This window comes from Cetorhinus maximus, chromosome 13, assembly GCF_964194155.1.
Source record: "Cetorhinus maximus chromosome 13, sCetMax3.hap1.1, whole genome shotgun sequence".
Taxonomy (NCBI): domain Eukaryota; kingdom Metazoa; phylum Chordata; class Chondrichthyes; order Lamniformes; family Cetorhinidae; genus Cetorhinus; species Cetorhinus maximus.
Window position 1 is genome coordinate 4,052,533 of NC_135891.1, and position 21,693 is coordinate 4,074,225.

At 44.3% G+C, this 21,693-nt stretch overlaps 1 protein-coding gene across 1 annotated transcript in view; it reads left to right on the forward strand.

The window, feature by feature from the left end:
* Positions 1-21,693, forward strand: part of col9a3 (collagen, type IX, alpha 3) — a 149,684-nt gene that overhangs the window by 8,326 nt on the left and 119,665 nt on the right. The window contains exons 3-4 of the mRNA XM_078554812.1: positions 16,112-16,147; positions 16,271-16,342. Of these exons, the coding sequence (XP_078410938.1) occupies positions 16,112-16,147; positions 16,271-16,342 (108 nt within the window). The remainder of the gene's footprint in view (positions 1-16,111; positions 16,148-16,270; positions 16,343-21,693) is intronic.

Here is a 21,693-nt window from a genome sequence, read left to right on the forward strand (position 1 = left end):
TAACACTGTGGGATCCACTTAACAGGGCAAATTGTTTAACATTGTTTAAAGCTGAAATACTTTAAACCCTCAGAGAATGATAATCAGGTAAATTGCTTTCTGTTCTGAATTGTCGGGACCACTGTTGATGAACGTGAATGTGGGTTTTATATTAGACTGCCCTGGTTCCATGTGCCACTCTAGTTATCATCCTTGGGTCTTGCATCAGATGTAAAGAAGGGGATCAGCACCCACTGAAAACCCTGTTCTCAAAAGAACTTGCATCCCATTTCAACAAGAGGGATCAGGGAAGCAACAGGAGAAGAAAATGAACAATTTTTAAGGCGAGCAAAAAGTTATAGTAGATTATGTCAGTTAGTCAAAGAATAAAAAGTGAAGTTCAAGTAAAAAGCGCTGGAGAGTAATGGCAACAAGGTGGGGTGCAAAATAGGGCGGCCAGGAAGATGGATGTTTCCTTGACTCACCGACACTGAAAGGGTTAAATCTGCCCATAGTTTCAAGATAAACATGTATTGCTCCAAGGTCAAACTTTAATATGTCTGAACTCCACTGGGTTCCCACTCTGCAGGCTGTGTCACACTGGCAACCGTCCAACATACACCCCTGTTCAAAATTTCAGTCACAAACAGAAAACTTGGCTGCCGAACAGAACATTACACAGGAGTCAAGGTGGCAGGAGAGGGAGGGGTGGTGGGAAGGGGTATTATTCACGATGTTCAAAGACCCTCTGACATTTCTATGATTATTTTTTCACGGATTGCTACTTCTTGGGAAAGATGGAGCCTTGGATTCTGCAATTTGACCAGTGAATGCTGATTAATTAATTTTGCTCTTCTAAATGCTCACCGGGTTATTGAAGTGACCGGTGGCCGAGTTATTGATAGACTAGCAACACAGAACTAACACTTGGATTTCAAGCCTTAAGAGTTTTTAATCTGACAAGTCTGTGTTTCCTTCCCTCTCATTCTACTTTATTTGCAAAGTTAGAGCAATGGAAGTTATAAAGTTTCTATTTGAACCTTACTGTGAAATTCCTATTTGCAAAATAGACCTTTTGAAGTAGTTTTGTTGATTCTGGCAAGCATATTCAACCCACCGGCCCTCCCACTCCACCATTCCCTGTGAAAGAAATACTGGCTGCGCTGTTAGCACAAGGAACATACTTTAACTAATGGGAAATGTAAGGAATGGTCAAGGAGCTGCAAACAAGAGCTAAGCCATGGAGTAGGAAGATGAGTCTTTACCACAGTTCCACAGCTACGTCAGGGGAGAGTTGTTAGTGATCTGTCATGTACTTCTTGGCACCAGAACCGGGTGTGAACAACTATCAGGAAAGGCTGAAAAGGCTGGGGCTCCTTCCTCTGGAAAAAGAGAAGACTGAGGGATGATGCGATAGAGGTCTTTAAGATGATGAAGGCATTGATTGGATGAGCATGGGAGAAGATGTTTCTACTGGTGGTGGTATCCTAAACTTAGGAACCATAAATATAAAATAATCACTAATAAATCCAATCGGGTATTCAGGAGAAACATCTTTACCCAGAGAGTGGTGAGAATGTGGGAGTGGTTGAGGTGAATAGCATAGATGGATTTAAGGGGAAGTTCAATAAAGACATGAAGGAGAAAGGAATAGAAGCATGTGCTGATAGGGTGAGAGGCAGAGGGGTGGGATGAGGCTCATGTGGAGCATAAACACAGGCATGGGCAGTCTATATATTCTATGTACCTCCATGTTTTTAATATAATCTGGTTGATTTGGTTGAGTTTTGTTGAATAAGGAGGACTAAGCCAGCTTTAGTAAACTTGTATGTGACTGTGAACGATCATTGTTTGGTTACTCATTGTGAGGAAGATTCTCAGTAAAATTGTCCTTCTGCTTTTCACCTTCCCCATGATTCCTGGTTAAACTGACCCTGACTAGCAGCAGATCAGAAAAGGGTTTTTCGGCCTGGTGATGAGGTAGTGGCAGAGTTCACAATCTTTGTGGTTTAAAGGTTGAGGTTTGATGGTACTGATGTGAGTTGAGATGGAGGAATTACGCACAGGACTGCCTTTTGAGAAATCCAGCAACTCATCAGCAACAACAACTTTTGTTTATTTGGCACGCTTAAGACAGTAAAACCTTCTAAGATGCTTCACAAAAATATGACATCAAGATATTAGGACAGGTGACCAAAAGCTTGTAATACTGTCCACATAATCCCAAACGGTAACACTTTGACCCAATGGGACACTTGTTTTTGTATGTGTTTCTTCACCTTGTTTAAGACTCTGTCCAAGGCAATGTTCAAGGAGCAGGTAAAACAAGTCACCTGATCCAGGGCTATACCTGCTCTGATTCAAACTGAGCTGGTGTGTGGGGCAGATCTAGAGTATTGAGGTGTCGATTTACACCAGACCCCCTCATTACTCAACAGGATGGAAAATCACCCACTTCACACTCTGCCCAAGTTTCTTTTCCCCACTGACTTGACTGGGAGAGGGAATGGGCTGAGTATGAACCTGAGCTGCCGAGTCGCTCTTGCATAGTTGTCCAACCTGTGTCCCATATATTAGATTGTGGAGATATTGCCCTGCTGGCCCCAATCCCCTGCAGCAACAGTTTGGTTGAACTCGACTGGTTCATCTATTGCTCAGTAACCCACCAACATAGTCACAATTAATGTTTAAGAATGTCTCTCTAAAAATCTCCTGAGGATTTGACACCCCAGTCTATCTCATCAATTTGGTGCAGCAATAATGTGAACTATTCCACAAGGCAATGTCACACTGCATACCCTCAAACACAAGTGGATGTTTTTTTATTATTCATTCATGGGATGTAGGCATCGCTGGCTGGGCCAGTATTTATTGCCCATCCCTAATTGCCCTTGAGAAGGTGGTGGGGAGCTGCCTTCTTGAACCGCTGCAGTCCCTGTGGTGTAGGTACACCCACAGTGCTGTTAGGGAGGGAGTTCCAGGATTTTGACCCAGCGACAGTGAAGGAACGGCGATATCTTTCCAAGTCAGGATGGTTTTTGTCCTACGAATACCTAATACAGTAATAAGAAAGAAGGTGCATTTGTACAACACCTTCCACAACCTCAGGATGTTCCAAAGCATTTTACAGCCAATGAGGTGCTTTTGAATTGTAGTCAGTGTTGTCATGTAGGAAGTTCGGCAGCCAATTTGCACAGACAAGCCCCACAAACAGCATTGAAATAATGCCCAGATAATCTGTTTTATTGTTGTTGATTGAGGCATAAATATTGGCGAGGACACTGAGGAGAACTCCCCTGTTCTTCTTTGAATAATGCAATGGAATCCTTTATGTTCACCTGCGAAAGCATCTGGGGCCTTGGTTTACCATCTCAACCAAAAGATACACCACCAAATGTTTCCTCAGTGCTACAATGGGTGTGTCAGTCTGGTTTACGGCCTCAAATCTCTGGAGTGTGATTTGAACCCCCAATAGTTCAGTACCAGCAGGTTTAGTGAAAGTTTGTAAAAATGTCCAGACTGGAATATGAATTCACAATCTTATCACACATTTTTAACACACTGGATAAACATGCCCATCACTTGCACAAACTTGAAAAAGCACCATAGAACAACAACAACTTGTATTTACATAGAACCTTTTTAATGTAATCAAACTTCCCAAGATTCTTCACAGGAATGTTAGAAATCAAAATTTTTAAACAAGCCATATAAGGTGAAATTAGGACAGATGGCCAAAAACTCAGTAAAAGAGGTAGATTTTAAGCAGCATCTTAAAGGAGAAAAGAGAGGTGCAGAGATGGAGACGTTTAGGGAGTGTATTCCTGAGCTTAGGAACCAGGCAGCTTAAGACACACCTACCAATGACGGAGTGATTAAAATCGAGCATGTTAAAGTGGCCAAAATTAGAGGACTGCAGATGTCTTGGAGAATTGTAGGACTGGAGGAATTACAGAAATAGAGAGGGGCAAGGCAATGGTGGAATTTGAAAACGAGGATGAGAATTTTAAAATCGAGATGTAGTTTGACCAGGAGCTAATATAGGTCAGTAAGCACAGAGGTGAAGGGTGATTGAGACTTGGAGTGGGTAAGAAAGCAGGCAGCAGAGTTTTGGATGACTTCAGATTTACAGGCGGTACAATGTGGGAGGCTGGCTAGGAGTGTTTTGGAACAGGCAAATCTAGATGTAACAAAGGCATAGATGCGGGTTTCAGCTTCAGATGAGCTGAGGCAGGGCTGAGTTGGGTGATATGGAAATGGACAGTCTTCATGTGGCTGGCTTATATAGTTAGAAGTTCAGCCCGGGGTCAAATATATCGACAAGCCATTCTTCAAAGTATTTCTCACTAGAATACTTTAATAGTTTTCTTCTAATTTAGTTAATCTTTTTTTAAATTGAGGGAATATAGGACATAGGAAGAGGAGGCCATTTGGCCTTCAAACTTGCTCCGCCATTTGTTAAGACCGTGGCTGATCTGATGGTGGTCTCAACTCCACTTTCTTGTCTGTCCCCATAACCTTGACTCCCCCGTCTATCAAACATCTGTCTAACACAGGCTTGAATATGTTCAATGACCACTTGCTTTCTGGGGAAGAGAATTCCACAGACTCATGACCCTCTGGGGAATAAAAGTTCACCTCCTCTCCATCTTAAAAGGCGACCTTTATTCTTAAATTGTGTCCCCAGTTCTAGCCTCCCTCACAAGAGGGAACATTCTCCCGGTATCCACCCTATCCAGTCCCGTCAGGATCTTATATGTTTCAATAAGATCACCTCTCATTCTTCTAAACTCCAATGGGATAGGCCCAACCTGTTCAACCTTTCTTCATAAATAACCCCTTCACCCTAGGAATCAGTTGAGTGAACCTTCTCTGAACTGCTTCTGATGCAATTAAATCCTCTTTTTCAAGTAAGGAAAACAAAACTGTACACAGTACTCAAGATGTGGCCTCACCAAGGCCCTGTACAGCTGGAGTAAAACTTCCCTCCTTTTATATTCCATTCCCCTTGCGATAAACAACAACATTCCATTTGCCTTCCCAATCACTTCCTGTACCGGCAGACTAACTTTTTGTGATTCATGTACCAGGACACCCAGATCCCTCTGTACCACTCAGTTCTGCAATCTCTCTCCATTTAAATAATATGCTGCTTTCCTATTCTTCCTGCCAAATTGGGCAGGTTCACATTTCCCCACATTATACTCCATCTGCCAAATGTTTGTCCATTCACTTAACCTATAGAAATTCCTTTTTAGACTCTTTACCTCCTCTTGGCAACTTACTTTCCTGCCTATCTTGGTGTCATTAGCTGATTTGGCCGCCATACTTTCAGTCCTTTCTTTCCAAGTCGTCAATGTAGATTGTAAATAGTTGAGGCCGCAGCACTGATCCCTATGGTACTCCACTAGTTACAGCTTGCCAACACAAATAAGATCCATTTATTGTTACTCTCTGCTTCTTGCTAGCTAACCAAACCTTTATCTATGCTAATATGTAACCCCCTACACCATGAGCTCTTATTTTGTGTAGTAACCTTTGATGGAACCTTATTAAGTGCCTTTTGGAAATCCAAGTACACCACATCTACAGGTTCCCCCTTCATCCTCCTTGCTTGTTATTTCCTCAAAAAAAAACTCTAATAAATTAGTTAAACATGATTAACCACCTTTAGGAAAGATGTGGAATTTATATAATATCTTTTCACATCTCTTTCATGTGACAAAGAACTTAACATACAATGAGCCTTTCTTTGAAATGAAATCACTTCTACTTTGCTAAGTTAGCTCTTAAGCATTGTAATCCCTCTTCAAGTGAAACTAGGGACAGACCAAGTGGTGGCAATGGGCTGTGAGCCATGCCAGACCCAGACACTAGAAGAGGACAGTGATAGAAGAAGCCAGGCTAGGAAACGAATCGGAAGTATGAGCTATAGCAGGACAACCAATAACTGTCAAGGAGCTTTGAAACTTTGTGTATTGGAGTTTTTGTGTGGGGTACGTTGGGGTTGTATTTCTCTGTATCTCCTGCAGGCTGACTGTGACTGTGGCTCCCTCTTTCATAAGAAAGAAAGAACTTGCATTTATATAGCCCCTTCCATGACCTCGGGACATTCCAAATTCCTTTACACTCAATTGAGATGTTTTTTGAGATGTAGTCACTGTTGTAACGTAAGAAATATGATGGCCCTTTTGTGCACAGCAAGATCCCATAAAGAGCAATGAAATAACAACCTGAAAACCTGTTTTGATTGGTATTGGTTGCAGGAGCCACAGCACTGAGGAGAAATCTCCTGCTCTTCAAATAATGCCATGGGATCTTTTACACCCACAGGAGAGGGCAGATGGGAACCCAGTTTAACATTAGAGTTGTAAATTACTGACCAAACACTGTAATGTGTTGATCCCTGCTGGATGACAATAAAAGAGATTTATTAATTAATGTTAGGTCAAGTCCCTTGAAATTCTAACAGCTGGTGACCACAAAAGGACCTGATGAGCTTTGATCTCTGTTTGCATTATACAGTAAGTCCCAGGATTCTGATGTTTAGCCTGCATAAGGATTTAGGTGGGGAAGTCCAACATTATGTGGTCGATCTAATCACGTGCCAATAATATAAGGCCTGTCAAGAATATCGAAGGATACTAGACAAGTGTTATAGAATAAATTGAGTAAAGGGGACTTATAGATGGATAGAAAGGGGACTTTAATATTGCAGCATTCCCTTAGTACTGCACTGGGAGCCTGAGTCTAGGTTTTGTGCTCAAGTCTATGAATTGGGACTTAAGCCATCCACAGACTAAACCTTGATCAAAAGGACTTGGGTCCTGGAGCGTCATCAGTGAAAGACCTTCTATATGCCACATTTCCTGCACCCACAGGGAAGTGAGAATTTGGTGATGGGCTCTTCCCTCTTAATTTGCAGTTACTTGGAAATCCTTGCTAGTTTCTTTTCCTTCTAACCCAGAAATAAGAGTGTTACCCACGGAGCAGCAACAGACTCACAAGCTATTTTCTCTCTTGTTTACACCTTCATCATCCTGTGGCCACAGTGTCACAATGAAGTGAACACAGAGTTACTATTTTCTGCCTCTTCAACACAACTGCAATTGTAGAAACATTGGGCCAAATCTGGCAGGATGTACCAAGCCGATTTGGCCCAATATCAATTTCCTGATGGATGCAAATAACATGTGTGTCACGTAAGTGCGTGCAATGACTGCCTCTTAAAAAAAAGCCTAACCACTCCCCCTTGATATTCAATCCTTGATCATCAGGGGAAGATGTGGCATAGTGGTATTATCACCAGACCAGTGATCCAGAGGCCTAGGCTAATGTTCAAATCATGGCTAGTGGAATTTAAATTCAATTAATAAAATCTGGGATTGAAAGCTGGTCTCAATAATGGTGACTATGAAACAATCATCGATTGTCAAAGATCCCATCAGGTTCACTAATGAAGGAAACCTGCTCTCTTTACCCTGGTCCGGCCTACATATGGCTCCAGACCCACAGCAATGTGGTTGACTCTTAACTTCCCTCTGAAATGGCCTAGCAAGCCACTCAGTTCAAGGGAAATAAGGGATGGGCAACAAATACTGGCCTTGCCAGCAACGCCCACATCCCATGAAAGAACAAAGAAAAGCAAAGATTCCCCACCATCAACATCCTGGGTTTGTCAACTGGACCAGCAGCATAAATGTCAGGATGCAAGAGCAGACAGAAGCCTGGTTATCAGTGAGTGATTCACCTCCTGACTCCCCAAAGTCTTTCCACCACCTACAAGGTACATGGCTTGGGATGTGGGCATTGCTGGCTAGGCCAGCATTCATTGTCCATCTCTAATTGCCCTTGAGAAGGGTGATGGGATACCCTTTGCTTTCCTGGAAGGGTGAAATTTCAACAGCACTTAAATGCTTGATTGGCAACCCATCCGCCACCTTAAACAATCACTCCCTCCACCACCGACAGAGAGTGGCAGCAGTGTGTACCATCTACAAGATGTATTGAAGCAACTCTCCAAACCTCCTTTGACAGTACCTTCCAAACCCACACCATCCACTACCTAGAAGAACAAAGGCGTCAGCTGCATGGTGACGTCACGAACTGGAAGTTCCCCTCCAAGCCACACACCATGCTGACTTGGAAATATATTGTCGTGCCTTCACTGTCATTGGGTCAAAGTCCAGCTCCCCCCCTAACAACACTGAAGTGTACCTGCACAGCGTGGGGAAGAATTTTCCTGCCGGTTAACCGGGGGCGGGGCCTGCTCGCCAGCGCGTGAAATGACGCGCGGTGATGTCGGGCGTGCGTCCCAACATCACCGCACGTCATTTAGATTGTCAGTTCGGCAGGCACACAGCCGCATCAGCTGTGTATCCGATGAACTGTCAAAGGCCTATTAAGGCCATTAACAAAGTAATTAAAGTAGTTAAGAATGTTGCCCGTAAGTTTGGGGGGGCAGGCGAAGAGCCCAGGCGGCCTTCACATTTTTCATGAAACCTCATCCACGGGCGGGATGAGGTTTCATGTAGTGTTATTTAAATAAAAAATTTTGAAAAAATTAATTGACATGTCCCAGTTCATGTGACAGTTTCACTCGAGGTGACGTGTCCTTAAAAATTTTTCTCGCCTTTATTAAATATTCCAGAATTTAAACTGCTCTCCCTGATCTCACCTCCGTGCCTCAGGGAGTTTTCGGCACTCGTTCGCGCGCACACGTGAAAGAGCGCAGGCTCCGACTCAGGGAATCCCCCCCGCCGCCCACACAGGGAGCGCACAGCGCTTCCGGGTATGCGTTATGCGTAAGGCCTGCCCACATAAAATGGCGGCGCAGACCCAATCGAGGGCGCCGATCGGGTTCACGCTCGCTCCCACACATCCCGGCACAACCTCCTCACTGGGGGAAAATTCAGCCCATGGAGTGTAGCGGTTGAACAAGGCAACTCACCACTGCCTTCTCAAGGGCAATTAGGGCTGGGCAATAAATGCTGCCCTAGACAGTGATGCCCACACCCTGATATTGGATTTTATAAAACTCAAGTAAAGAAAATCCAGCACAGCTTTTAGCTGATTTGTCTTCTGTTTAGCCACATATTAACAAGGCTATAATCTGACTGTCAAAAATAAATGTCTAGCTAATAGATTTATAACTTTAGATAATTAATATAAATACAGCCATTGTGAAATAAGAGCCGGTGTAATGATGGGAACCTGCACACTAACAATCCCTGTCATGGAGAAATGTACTCAAACTCAAAATAATTTAAAAGGCTAATGGAATGTTGATGTTTATTTCAGGAGAGCTGGAACACAAAGGGTTGGAAGTTATATGAGAGTTCTATAAAGTTCTAGAGTACTGCGTTCAGTTTTTATTATTTATTCATGGAAGGTTGGGTGTCGCTGGCTGGGTCAGCATTTATTGCCCATCCCTAAATATCCTTGAGAAGGTGGTGGTGAGCTGCCTTCTTGAACCGCTGCAGTCCATGTGGTGTAGGTACACCCACAGTGCTGTTAGGGAGGGAGTTCCAGGATTTTGACCCAGCGACAGTGAAGGAACGACGATATATTTCCAAGTCAGGATGGTGAGTGACTTGGAGGGGAACTTGCAGGTGGTGGTGTTCCCATGTGTCTGCTGCCCTTGTCCTTCTAGATGGTAGTGGTCGCTAGTTTGGAAGGTGCTGTTGAAGGAACATTAGTGAGTTGTGGCAGTGCATCTTGTGGACAGGCACTGCACCCCAGGTAGGATATGTTGGCCTTAGAGGAAGTACAGTTTCATTCGAATGATACCAGAACTAACAGGGTCAAATTATGAAGACTTTAGGTCAGGCTTGTATTCCCTCAGGTGTTGAAGGTTTAGGGGGCGATCCCATTGAGGTGTTTAAGGTGATTGGAGTATTTGACAGGGTAGATACTGTCTCCTCTAGTTGGTGAGTTCGAGACAAGTGAGCATAACCTTAAAATTAGAGCTAGGCTGTTCAGGGGTGGTGTAAGGCCGAGTTGCTTCACACAGAGTAGTAGAAATGTGGATCACTGCCCCAAAAAAGCTGTTGAGGCTGGGGGTCAATTGAAAATTTCAAAACTGAGATTGATGGATTTTTGTTAGGGAAGGGCGTTAGGTGTTATGGAACCAAGGTGGGTACAGCTTAACCACGATCTAATGGAATGATAGAACTGGCTCAAGGGGCTGAATGGCTTCCTCCAGTTCCTATGTTTCCAACTTACAGAGTTCAGGAAGGCACCTAGAGGTTTGTGACCCACCAGTTGAAGTCCCAGCCTGGCTGTCTCCTACACCTGTGAGCTGCAGGGGGCGCTGCGGGTGCCCTGGGCGTGGGCTCTGAGCTCATCCATCTCTTTGGTGTTGAGATATCACCAATTAAATAAAAGGAAGAAGAGGGGGAAAGTTGCCAATAAAATCCCCATTAAAATTAAATATATTTTTAAGATTGCCTGTTATTGCCCTGAGTAGGAAATGGGACAGAAGTCCTCTGGGTATTACCGAGGTCCTGCTACCATCTTAAACATGGAACTCTGATTAATTGTGGTCAATTAATTGTAAATGGGAATATGGCAGCATTTGTACTTCCTGTATTGGTTTCTATGGAAATGAAAAAGTGACTAGCTGGCCCAAGGCATTGCTCGCAGTAGGAGTTTTCTATCTATTCTATCACCTTATCCAAAGGGCAATATCTGAAGAGCCAATATTTATCTCTGAAACCAATATCACTAAAACAGTTTACCTGGTTATTATATTACTCTTTGTGGGAGCTTGCTGTGCACAATTGGCCACTGTGCTTCCTACATTACAACAGCACTTCTTGGTTGTAACGTACTTTGATTCACAAGAACGCAAACAATGGGAGCAGGAGGAGACCACACAGCCCATCGAGCCTGCTCTGCCATTCAAAACGATCATGGCTGATCTTGGCCTTCAACTCCATTTTCCTGCCCGCTCCCCATATCCCTTAATTCCCTGAGAGACCAAAAATCTGTCTATCCCAGCCTTAAATATATTCAACATTGGAGCATCCACCACCCTCTGGGGTGGAGAATTCCAAAGATTTACAAACCTTTGTGTGAAGTTCTCATCTCAGTCCTACATGATCAGCCCCTTATCCTGAGACTGCGCCCCCGGTGTTTTAGATTCCCCGACCAATGGAAACAATCTCTCAGCATCCACCCTGTCCAACCCCTTCAGAATTATGTAGGTTTCAGTGAGATCGCGTCTCATTTTTCTAAACTCTGGGGATGAATTTTTAGGTTGGCGGACGGTTGCGATCGATTGGCCAGCCAGGCAATGGATCGCTGACCGCGATAGGCCCCCAACCGCGATTGAACGCCGGCTGGCCAATCAATGGCCAATTTAACGCGTGCTGAACAGCTCGGCGCTGCCGGGATAGGAGTGGGAAGAGGGAGGGCACTGACCTCAGCGCAGGTGTGGGCAAGCAACTCCAGAAATCTCCTTGTAGGCAGAGAGCTGAAAACCTGAAAAGCTTTAAATAAAGTTCTTTAAGTCAGGAAAAAAAATGTGAAAGCATCACAATCAGTTTTACCTGATAAAAATGCTGGCCATGGATTTTTCTTTTTCTTTCATTTAATAACAGAAACCTCATCCCACCCTCAGATGACGTTTTATGAAAAATGCAAAGTCCGCCTGGCCGATTTGCCCGTCCGCCAACTGTAAGGTTGGACGGGCCACGAAATATTGGAGACACTGAGCTTAGTATCATCAACAAACTTAGATACATTACTCGCTGTCTCTTCATATAAGTTGGGGGTGGGGAACCCCCAACCCGGGGGCTGGATCCATCTCATTGCACTTTTTCATTCGGCCCACTCTAGGCTAGCTGCTGCCATGTTCTGATGCCTGAACCTTGGCCACAGTCACCCAAGGCCCAGGCTGTGGGGAGAGTGCGAGGCCCGAGATCCAGGAGCAGGAGCGCAGGGTGGGGACAGGAAGCTGCTCACTGCCGATCGGGTGGTGAAGTGCGAGTAACCCGAGGCGGGGGAGAAAGGGAGCAGAACACCCAGCCCCTTCGTCGACTCACCCCCTCCCCAGCTCCATTGGTGTCCCAGGACAGAGGCTCAGCCCCTGCAGACTGAGTAAGAGGCCCAGGCTCCAGGCCCAGGTGCAGCCTCAGACTGGGAGTTGGCCAGAGCCTTGGGCTGAGTAACTGCCCTGGGCTGGTTTGGGGGTGAGGCTGAATGGGAAAGGAGAAGAAGACGGAGAGAGAGAGAGAGACAGAGTGGGAAAGAAAAAGAAGACAGAGAGAGAGAGACAGAGTGGGAAAGGAGAGAGAGACAGACAGAGTGGGAACGGATAGAGGGATTGACACAGACAAAGTGGGAGAGGAGAGAGAGAGAGAGAGAGAATGGGAAAGGGAAGCAAGCAAAAAGTTGAGCTGAATTTCAGAAGTGCTGTGATTGAGACACCAAAGCTGTGCTACTCATTAAGATAAAGCAAACTCAGCCATCGCATTAAAGCAGTGGGTGAGTTGAATATTTCTGTATTCTCTCTAAAAAAAAATGAAGTTGGTTTTTACGTGTGGCCCACGATTGATTTTGTCTGTGTGAGTGGCCCCTGAGAAGAAAAAGGTTCCCCAGCCCTGATCTAAGTCATTAATATAGATTATAAATAGCTGAGACCCCAGCACTAATCCTTGCAGCACTCCACTATTCACTGCCTGCCAACCTGAAAAAGCCGTTTATGCCCAGTCTCTGCTTTCTGTCCATTAAACAATCCTCTATCCATGCTAATATATTACCCTTAACTCAATGAGCCCTTATCTTGCCTATTAACCTTTTGTGTGGCACCTTATCAGATGCCTTTTGGAAATCCAGGTACACTACATCTACTATTACCCTTTAATCTACCCTACTAGTTACATCTTCAAAAAGCTCTACTAAATTTGTCAAACAGCATTTCCCTTTAGTAAAACTGTGTTGACTTGTTCTAATCGTGCTATGCTTTTCTAGGTGCATTGTTAAGACTTCCTTAATAATAGATTCCCCAGTATCTTCCCAACAATTGATGTTAGGCTAACTGGCCTGTAGTTCCCTGTTTTCTCTCTCACTTCTTTCTTGAAAAATGGCGTAACATTTGCCAACTTCCCATCTAATGGGACCGTTGCTGAATCTAAGGAATTTTGGAAAATCATAGGCAGCACATCCACTACCCCTGCAGCTATCTCTTTTAGAACCCTAGGCTGGATGCCGTCAGGTCCCGAGGATTTGTCGGATTTTAGTCCCTAAAGTTTTCCAATATATTTTCTTTGATGATAGTAATTTCAATAATTTCCTCACTTTTTTTAGCCCCTAGGTTACTGTCTGTTTCTGGTATGAAACTTGTGTTTTCTACTGTGAAGACAGACATAAAATATTTGTCTAATGTCTCTGCCATTTCCTCGTTTCCCATGATAATTTCTCCTGTCTCTGCTTCTAAGGGGCCAACGTTTACTTTAGCTACTCTCTTCCTTTTTATATACTTATAAAAGCTCTTACAATCTGCTTTTATATTCCTGGCTAGTTTATTCTCATTCTATTTTTTCCTTTTTTATCAACTTTCTCGTGGCCCTCTGCTAGTTTCTAAAACACTCCCAATCCTCAGACTTGTTATTGTTTTTTTTACAACATTGTCAGACTCTTCTTTTAATCTAATACTATCCTTAACTTCCTGAGTGAGCCAGGGATGGGCCTTTCTCACTGAGTTTTTGTTTGTCAATGGGATGTACTTTTGTTGAAGATTTTGGATTGGTTCTCTAAATGTTTCCCACTGTTCATTTACCTCCGTACCTTTTAGTCTATTTACCCAATTAACCTTAGCCAGCTCTTCCCTTGTATTTATGTAATTGGCTTTGTTTAAGTTCAAGATTCTTGTTTGTGATTTGATTATGTCACTTTCAAACTTAACATGGAATTCAATAGTATTATGATCACTATTTCCCAGAGGATCTTTTACCATAACATTACTAATTAACCCTGCTTCATTACACGATACTAGATCAAAGATAGCTTTATCTCTATTCAGTTCCACAACTTATTGCTCCAAGAAACTGTCATGAAAACATTGCACAAACTCACCTTCTAGACCACTCTTCCTAATTTGATTGACCCAGACTAAAGTCCCCCACAATCATTACATTTTCTTTGTTACAAGCTCCAATAATTTATTGTTCAATGCTGCGTCTAACAGTATAACTACTGTTAGGGGGCCTATAAACTACTCCCACCAGTGTTTTCTGACTCTTGCTATTCCTAATTTCCACCCATACTGATTCTACTTCATCATCTTCTGAGGCCAGGTCCTTCCTCACTAATGTCCTTATGTCATCTTTTACTGTCAGGATTACCCCTCCTCCTTTGCCATTCTGTCTATCTTCCCGCAATATTGTGTACCCTGAATATTTATTTCCCACTCTTGGTCACCTTGTAACCATGTCTCTGTGATAACAATCAAACCTAAATCATTTATCCCTATTGGTGCCATTAGTTCATCTATCTTATTATGGATGCTCCACATATTCAAATGAAGAACATTTAATTTTAGTTTTTTACCTCTATCCCCTGCAATGTCCTTATTCACCGATGTACAGATTTTGTTAAACCCTCTGCCCCTTCCTGACTTACTGTGCTTGTCTTTACCCACATTGCTATGCTGTTTTGATGCCTTGACCTTTCTCTTTGCATTTCTAAATCTCCCTTCACCTGAAACCCCCCCACTCTGTTATTGCTTCCTTTTCCTTTCCCCAACGCCTATTGAGAGGGCAGAGAGTCAGTGTTGTGTTATAAATGGCCAGTGTATCTTTTGTGTAAGAACTTTATTTGCAGTGTTTTAAAATGTCTGCTCCATGCTTCAGTTCAGACTTCCAGCTCTTTCTACAGTTTGTTTGCTTTTCCGAGTCAACGCCCAGGCTCGACAAATCAAGCGCAGTGAACATCAATAGTGAACAGACGGCCATAATCAAACACAGAAAAATTGAAGACTACACTCCACCACCTCCCCTACCCCCCTTCCCCATCCACCCACAACTTCCCAATGTCTGAACTTGGGAAATTTCTTTATGCCCGTATCCTAACTCACTTCAAGTCCTGTTCCCCTGTCACCCCTGTGCTTCTGACTTACACTGGCTCCCGGTCAAGCAGCGTCCTCATTTTAAAATTCACATCCTTGTTTTCAAATGCCTCCATGGTCTCGTCCCCTACCTGTCTCTGTAATCTGTTCAAAGCTTCCACGATCTCTGCATTCCTTCAATTCTGTCCTCTTGGAGCATTCCTGATTTTAACCACTTCACTATTGGTGGCCGCGCCTTCAGCTGTCTGGGCCCTATGTTCTGGAGTTCCCTCCCTAAACCTCTCCACCTATCGATCTCAGTCATGAAAGCTTCAGTTGACCCACCAGCCTCCAGTATCTTTTTAAGAGAGGGTGTTCCAGATTTCCACGGCCCTTTCTGTGAAAATGGCCTCGGCCACTGGGATTAAATATCAACAGCAATAGCGGGATCATTATAGGGAGAGGCACATTTCCAGGGAGCTGAGCTGAGAATCCCTAACATCCAAAGCATAAGCAAATGTGTAGATCCTCGTTAAAAGGTCTCCATTCTATTTTACAAAAATACTAATCGATCCAATTGGAAAATAAGGAGAAATCTCTTTACCCAGAGACTGGTTAGAATGTGGAACTAACTACCACAGGAAGTGGTTGAGACAAATAATTTAGATGCTTTCAGAAGGAAACTAGATGAATAGATGAGACAAAAGGGAAATAGAAAGATATACTGAAAGGCTGAGATGCGGTAGATGGGAAAGGAGGAGAGTTGTGTGGAGAATAAACAGTAGAACAGAGTCATGAGGACTCGAAACGTCAACTCTTTTCTTCTCCGCCGATGCTGCCAGACCTGCTGAGTTTTTCCAGGTAATTCTGTTTTTGTTTTGGATTTCCAGCATCCGCAGTAGCTTTTTGTTTTTTTCTCTTAGTATAACAGAGTTGTTGGGCCGAATGGCCACTTTCTGTGTTGTATAGTCTATGCCATTCCCGGGAATAAAAATTGCTCTTGATATTCATTATCTGTCATTGTAGGGGATAATGAACTATTTTAACTGTAGCTAATGCTTGTTTCCTTTATTTTGAACACAGGGTGAGCCCGGGCCACCAGGCTTGCCAGGCCCAGTGGTAAGTTTGTTCGATTAATTATTAACATTCGGAGTAATGTCCCACTGAGATGTGCGCGGCACTATAGTCAGCTTCTCCACGGGGAGCTGAGATTCATGAGGTTTTTATTTTGCTTTTATTCAGGGTGTGCCAGGTGAACCAGGAGATCCTGGGAATCCAGGACCCCCCGGCCTCGCGGGACTTCCGGGAGTAGACGTGAGTAAACTTTCACAGGTTTTGCCTTTCTTATGATTTCCAAGCCATCTCCAAAGGATAAATGAGTGGACCTGCGTTCAGTGTTGATGTCCTCCAAATATCCTAAAGCCCTTACACAGCCAAGGAGGTGTATGAAAAGTGTAGTCACTGTTGCAAACAGTGACAACTTGGCAGCTACTTTGCATACAGCAAGATCCCCAAAATAGTGATTGGATTGTTTTGTTTTACGTGGTGTTGGGTGAAGGATATAACGCTGGAAGGAACCCCCTGATCTTTACCAAAGTGTGCCGTGGGCCGGCACACACACGCCTTGGGTTCACGGCTCACCCAAAACACGGCACCTCCAACCATGCAGCATTCTCTCCGTACAGCACTGTAGTGTCAGCCTGGATTTTGTGCTCAAATCTCGGGAATGGGGCTTAAACCCACAAACTTCCGGCAGATTGACCTGTGAACCCCACATGTTCACAAATGTCCATCAGGGGAGCAAACCTGCCATCCTTAACCAGGCTAGGCTTGCATGTGACTTCAGTCCCACACGAATGTGGTCGGCTCGGAGCTCCCTCTCATGCACCCTGGCAAGACATGCAGATGTGTCGCCGCCAGTTCAAGGGGGAAAACCCTCCACCACCTTTTCAGGGCAACTAGGGAGGGGCAATAAATGCATCCTTGCTAATGAACATCGTGGGACCCCAGGCCAAAGGTAAGTGAGGCTGAGCTGGAGGGGGTGGGGGGGGCGGGGTGGGGGGGATCACTGGAAAGGGGATAGCAATTGAGTTGGAGGTAAGAGCGGGGGGTTGGACTGGCTTTCGGCAGCCCCTCCCACTGTGCCTGATAATGAGGGCGCCCCTCTCCCACCCCGGGGAGGCTGCTGGAAAAGCTGATAAGGTTGCCTTCCAAGGGTCTGGGAAAGCCGTGCGGTTCCTAATAAATCCCTGAGGCACCACTAAATTGGGGCAGGGTCAGAGATAATGAGTGTCGATTGGCTCATTAATGAGCCTAATTGACATCCCGCTGCTGACAGGCGGGAATCCCGCATCAGTCACACCCGCCCTCCAACTTAATGAGAGGATGTTCTCCCCCTTGCTGGGAGACTGACGCAGTGCCTCTCCTGCAATTCAGGGTCCCTGCTGCGATGGACTGTGTTAAATCGAGCTCGATAGGGGCCAGAAAGCAAAGGGTTAAAATAAGGTGATGATCTTTGGATTGGTGGAGTGTGGCTGTTGGTGATGGGTGGTAAGTATCTGCTGCTCGATCTCTTTTCTGTTCATGTAAATGATTGGGATGGAAGCATAACATTAATGATAGGGAGCATAGGACACTGAGGAAATGTGGGGGAGATTGTTGATCAGGTTAGTACAGTGGGTAGAGTGCAGCTCACTGGAAAAAAACCCTGAAATAATATCAAAAAGGCCTCAAGGCTTGAACATATTTATTTTATTTGTCGAGAATGGGTCCCCATTGCTTTCTCATTGGCAACGTCTCGGCCAATCACAGTCGACTTGCCAACCAATCAGCACCCTTTTCTCCCCTAGTATATATTGTTGTGCTCGTTTGAAATTTGGCATTCTTGCATTTGTCCTGATGGGTGCAGGATGAAAAGTTTCGACAACATGTCTCTCCTTCCAGCCATATTTACGTTCTGTATTACAAAGCAACTAAAGTAACATGTTTTAGGAGAAAGAACAGTGAAAGGATGAGTTCTCTAATCAGGGTGAAGATCAAAGAATAGATACAGATCTTTCAAGAGGGAATCTGAGTTTTATATATGGAACATTAAACCTAAAACAAGGCAGCACTGGTCCAAATGGGAAGGAAAGTGGAGATGAGGCCATAATTAAATCAGCCATGATCTTATTGAATAGCCGGCTGGTGCATTGTGTGCGTTTCTCATGATTGGACAATTATTGGTTTTAAAAAAAGATGCAATGCAGAGTCACCAGAATTTCAATAAGAACAGTAATAAGAATAGGCTTGAAAAATTCCTGCCCTTTTTTCTGGAACAGAGAATAAGAAGCAATTTAATAGAAGTTTCCAAAATTCTGTGAAAGGGCAAATAGAGACGGATTGTTACCGCTCATTAGTGAATTAGTAACAAGGGTTACTAGCAACAGTTAGTACAGTGACAGAGTTAGTAACAGAGACTGAGGATTATCCATGGAAGATTGGAGGGAAAATTAAGAAACAGTTTTTTTTCACATACTTACTAGAACAGAAAACACCTTAATATTGAAATCATTAACATCATTTGAAAGGAGTTGGGAAAGTATTTGGGTTGGAAAAAATACGAAAGGATACAGTAAAAGGGTGGGGAAGATTTTTTTCAATTAATTCACGGGCTGTGGTCATAGCTGGCAAGGCCGTTATTGCTCATCCCTAATTGCCCCTGAGAAAATGGTGGTGAACTGCCTTCTTGAATACAACTGAGTGACTTGCTCGGCCATTTCAGAGGGCATTGCTGTGGGTCTGGAGTCACATAGAGCCCAAACCAGTTAAGGATAACAGATTTCCTTTCATAAGGGGTATTGGTGAACCAATAATCCAGCAGTTCATGGGGCAAATTTAAAACGCTCCCCCAGGGCATTTATCAGGCGGAGGGTGACAAGTGGAATCCTGCCATCCTCCTCCACTGCCCTGATCAAGTCTGTGGTGGGAAGGCTCATGGGTGACTTTCCTGCTCCCCCTGCCAATTATGGCCCTTAAGTGGGCAATTAATACCTATTTAAGGGCCTCATCCCACTGCTGCTGGTATTAACCCAGCAACAGGCAGGGGAGCTCCTCATGTGGAGAGCACAACAAGGAAACCCGTGCGGGGTTGCTTGTGAGTTCTGGGCTGCAGTCCATCATTCAAAGGCGCTCAGTGCCTGATTGAGGGATTTGACATTGGGTAGCAGGGGCCACTGAGAGCTAACCCAATGCTCTTGGTGCTGAACTCCACCCTCTATCGCCACTGCGATCCTACCCCACAACCTACCCCTCCACCACCCCCCCCCCACCCCCTCCCCCACCACTTGTGGCCTGGGTGGCTCCCTCAGCAATCCTGGGCCATGGGTGGGTGTCCTACCAGCAGCAGCCACCACCTCCTCAGTGGCGCTACCATTCAATAGATTCACTGACTGTACTCGGGCACTGACTGCACTCGGGCAGGTGGGACTTCTGCCCCCAGGGCCCTTGATCCTGGGGAAAGGCCCATTGTTGCCCATTTAAGTGCCTGGTGGCAATAAATGCAGCAGGCCTTCTCTAAAAGAGGCAATTATGCAGGGCTGTCACCGGCTGGTGGGCAAGAACCCCATCACCTCCGTTAAATAAAGGTCACCATTACTGAAAGTAAGGAGTTGTATTTTATTTTATTCCAGATTAGTTAGATTTAATTAACTCAATTTAAGGTCATGAGCTAGCATTAGAAGCCCTGTCCCTGGACTAGTCCAGCAACATCACCTCTGTGATATGGTGCCCTGCTAGTGAGAATAGGCCACACACTGCTGGCTCCGGAGCTAACTAGGATGCATAGCGATAGGCCAAATGGCCTCCTGCACTGCAATCTCTCTGATTTGTATCACGTCGCTTACTAGGACAAGCTTCTTGTTTCCCCAAAACACTTTGTGGTGAAGGTGGGACCTTCTAAACCTGAGCGTCAACATTAAAATGAGAAGAGGCATTTTACAGCTGGTGGAATCCATGTTGGGATATTGGGTATGGCCAATAACAGTTGTACATGTCTCAAATCTCACTGCAAGATAATGAAGTGAAAGGTCAAGTTGGTTAAGGAAGGGATGTCCTTATTTTTCTCCCTCTATTCCATGCTTAGCACCACAGCCACTTCCTTCCACTGCTGAACATCCAGCAGATTGTGCTCCGGGTCTTTTTATAATAAAGACTATTTTTATGTAGACAGGTCATTAGCTGGTTTCTCAACTGCTCTTCTACTTTATCAGGAGGACCTGCTGGATGCCATGGTCTTGGCGTCTCTATGCAGCTCCCACTGAACATCAGAAACATAAGAAATAGGAGCAGGAGCAGGCCATTCAGCCCCTCAAGCCTGCTCCTCTATTCAATAAGATCATGGTTGATCTAATCATGGCTTCATCTCCACTTTCCTGCCTGTTCCCCATAACCCTTGACTCCCTTGTCGATCAAAAATCTGTCCTACTCTGCCTTGAAAATATTCAATGACCCAGCCTTCATCACTCTCTAGGGTAGAGAATTATAAAGATTCACAATACTCTAGGGGAAGAAATTCCTCCTCATCTCCATTTTAAATAAGGGAGACCCCCTTATTCTGAAACTATGCCCTCAAGTTCCAGATTTTCCCACCAGTGAAAACATCCTCTCAGTATCTACCCTGTCAATTCCCCTCAGAATCTTATATGTCTCAATGAGATCATCTCTCATTCTTCTAAATTCCAATGAGCATAAGCCCAACCTTTCCTCATAAGACAAACCCCTTCATTCCAGGAATCAGCCTAGTGAACCTTCTCTGATCTGCTTCCAATGTAAGTAGGCATTAGTATCCCTCTGGATATCAACCCAGAATTCCCACTGGAGTTACATGCGAACATATGAATTAGGAGCAGGAGTGGGCCACTTGGTCACTCGAGCCTACTCAGCCATTCAGTAAGATCATGGTTGATCTGATTATGCCTCAAACCCACATTCCTGCCGACCCCCAATAACCTTTCACACCCTTGTTAATCAAGAATCTACTTAGCTCTGTCTTAAAAATATTCAAAGACTCTGTTTCCACTGCCTTTTGAGGAAGAGAGTTCCAAAGACTCATGAGCCTCTGAGAGAAAATATTTTTCCTCACCTCTGTCATAAATGAGCGACCTCTTAGTTCTAGATTCTTCCACAAGAGGAAACACCCTCTCCACATCTACCCTGTCAAGACTCTACAGGGTCTTAAAGGTTTCGATCAAGTTGTCTCTTACTCTTCTAAATTCCAGTGAATACAAACCTAGCCTATCCAACCTTTCCTCATAAGACAACCCACCCATTCCTGGTATTTGTCTGGTAAACCTTCTCTGAACTGCTTCTAACACATTCACATCTTTCCTTAAATAAGGAGACCAGTACTGTACACAGTCCTCCAGATGTGGTCTCACCAGTGCCCTATACAACTGAAGCATAACCTCCCTGCTTTTGTATTCAATTCCCCTCACAATAAATGATAACATTCTATTAGCTTTCCTAATTACCTGCTGTACCTGCATACTAACCTTTTGTGATTCATGCACTAGGACACCCAGATCCCTCTGAATCTCAGAGCTCTGCAATCTCTCACCATTTAGATAATATATTTATTTTTTATTCTTCCTGCCAAAATAGACAATTTCACACATACCCACATTATA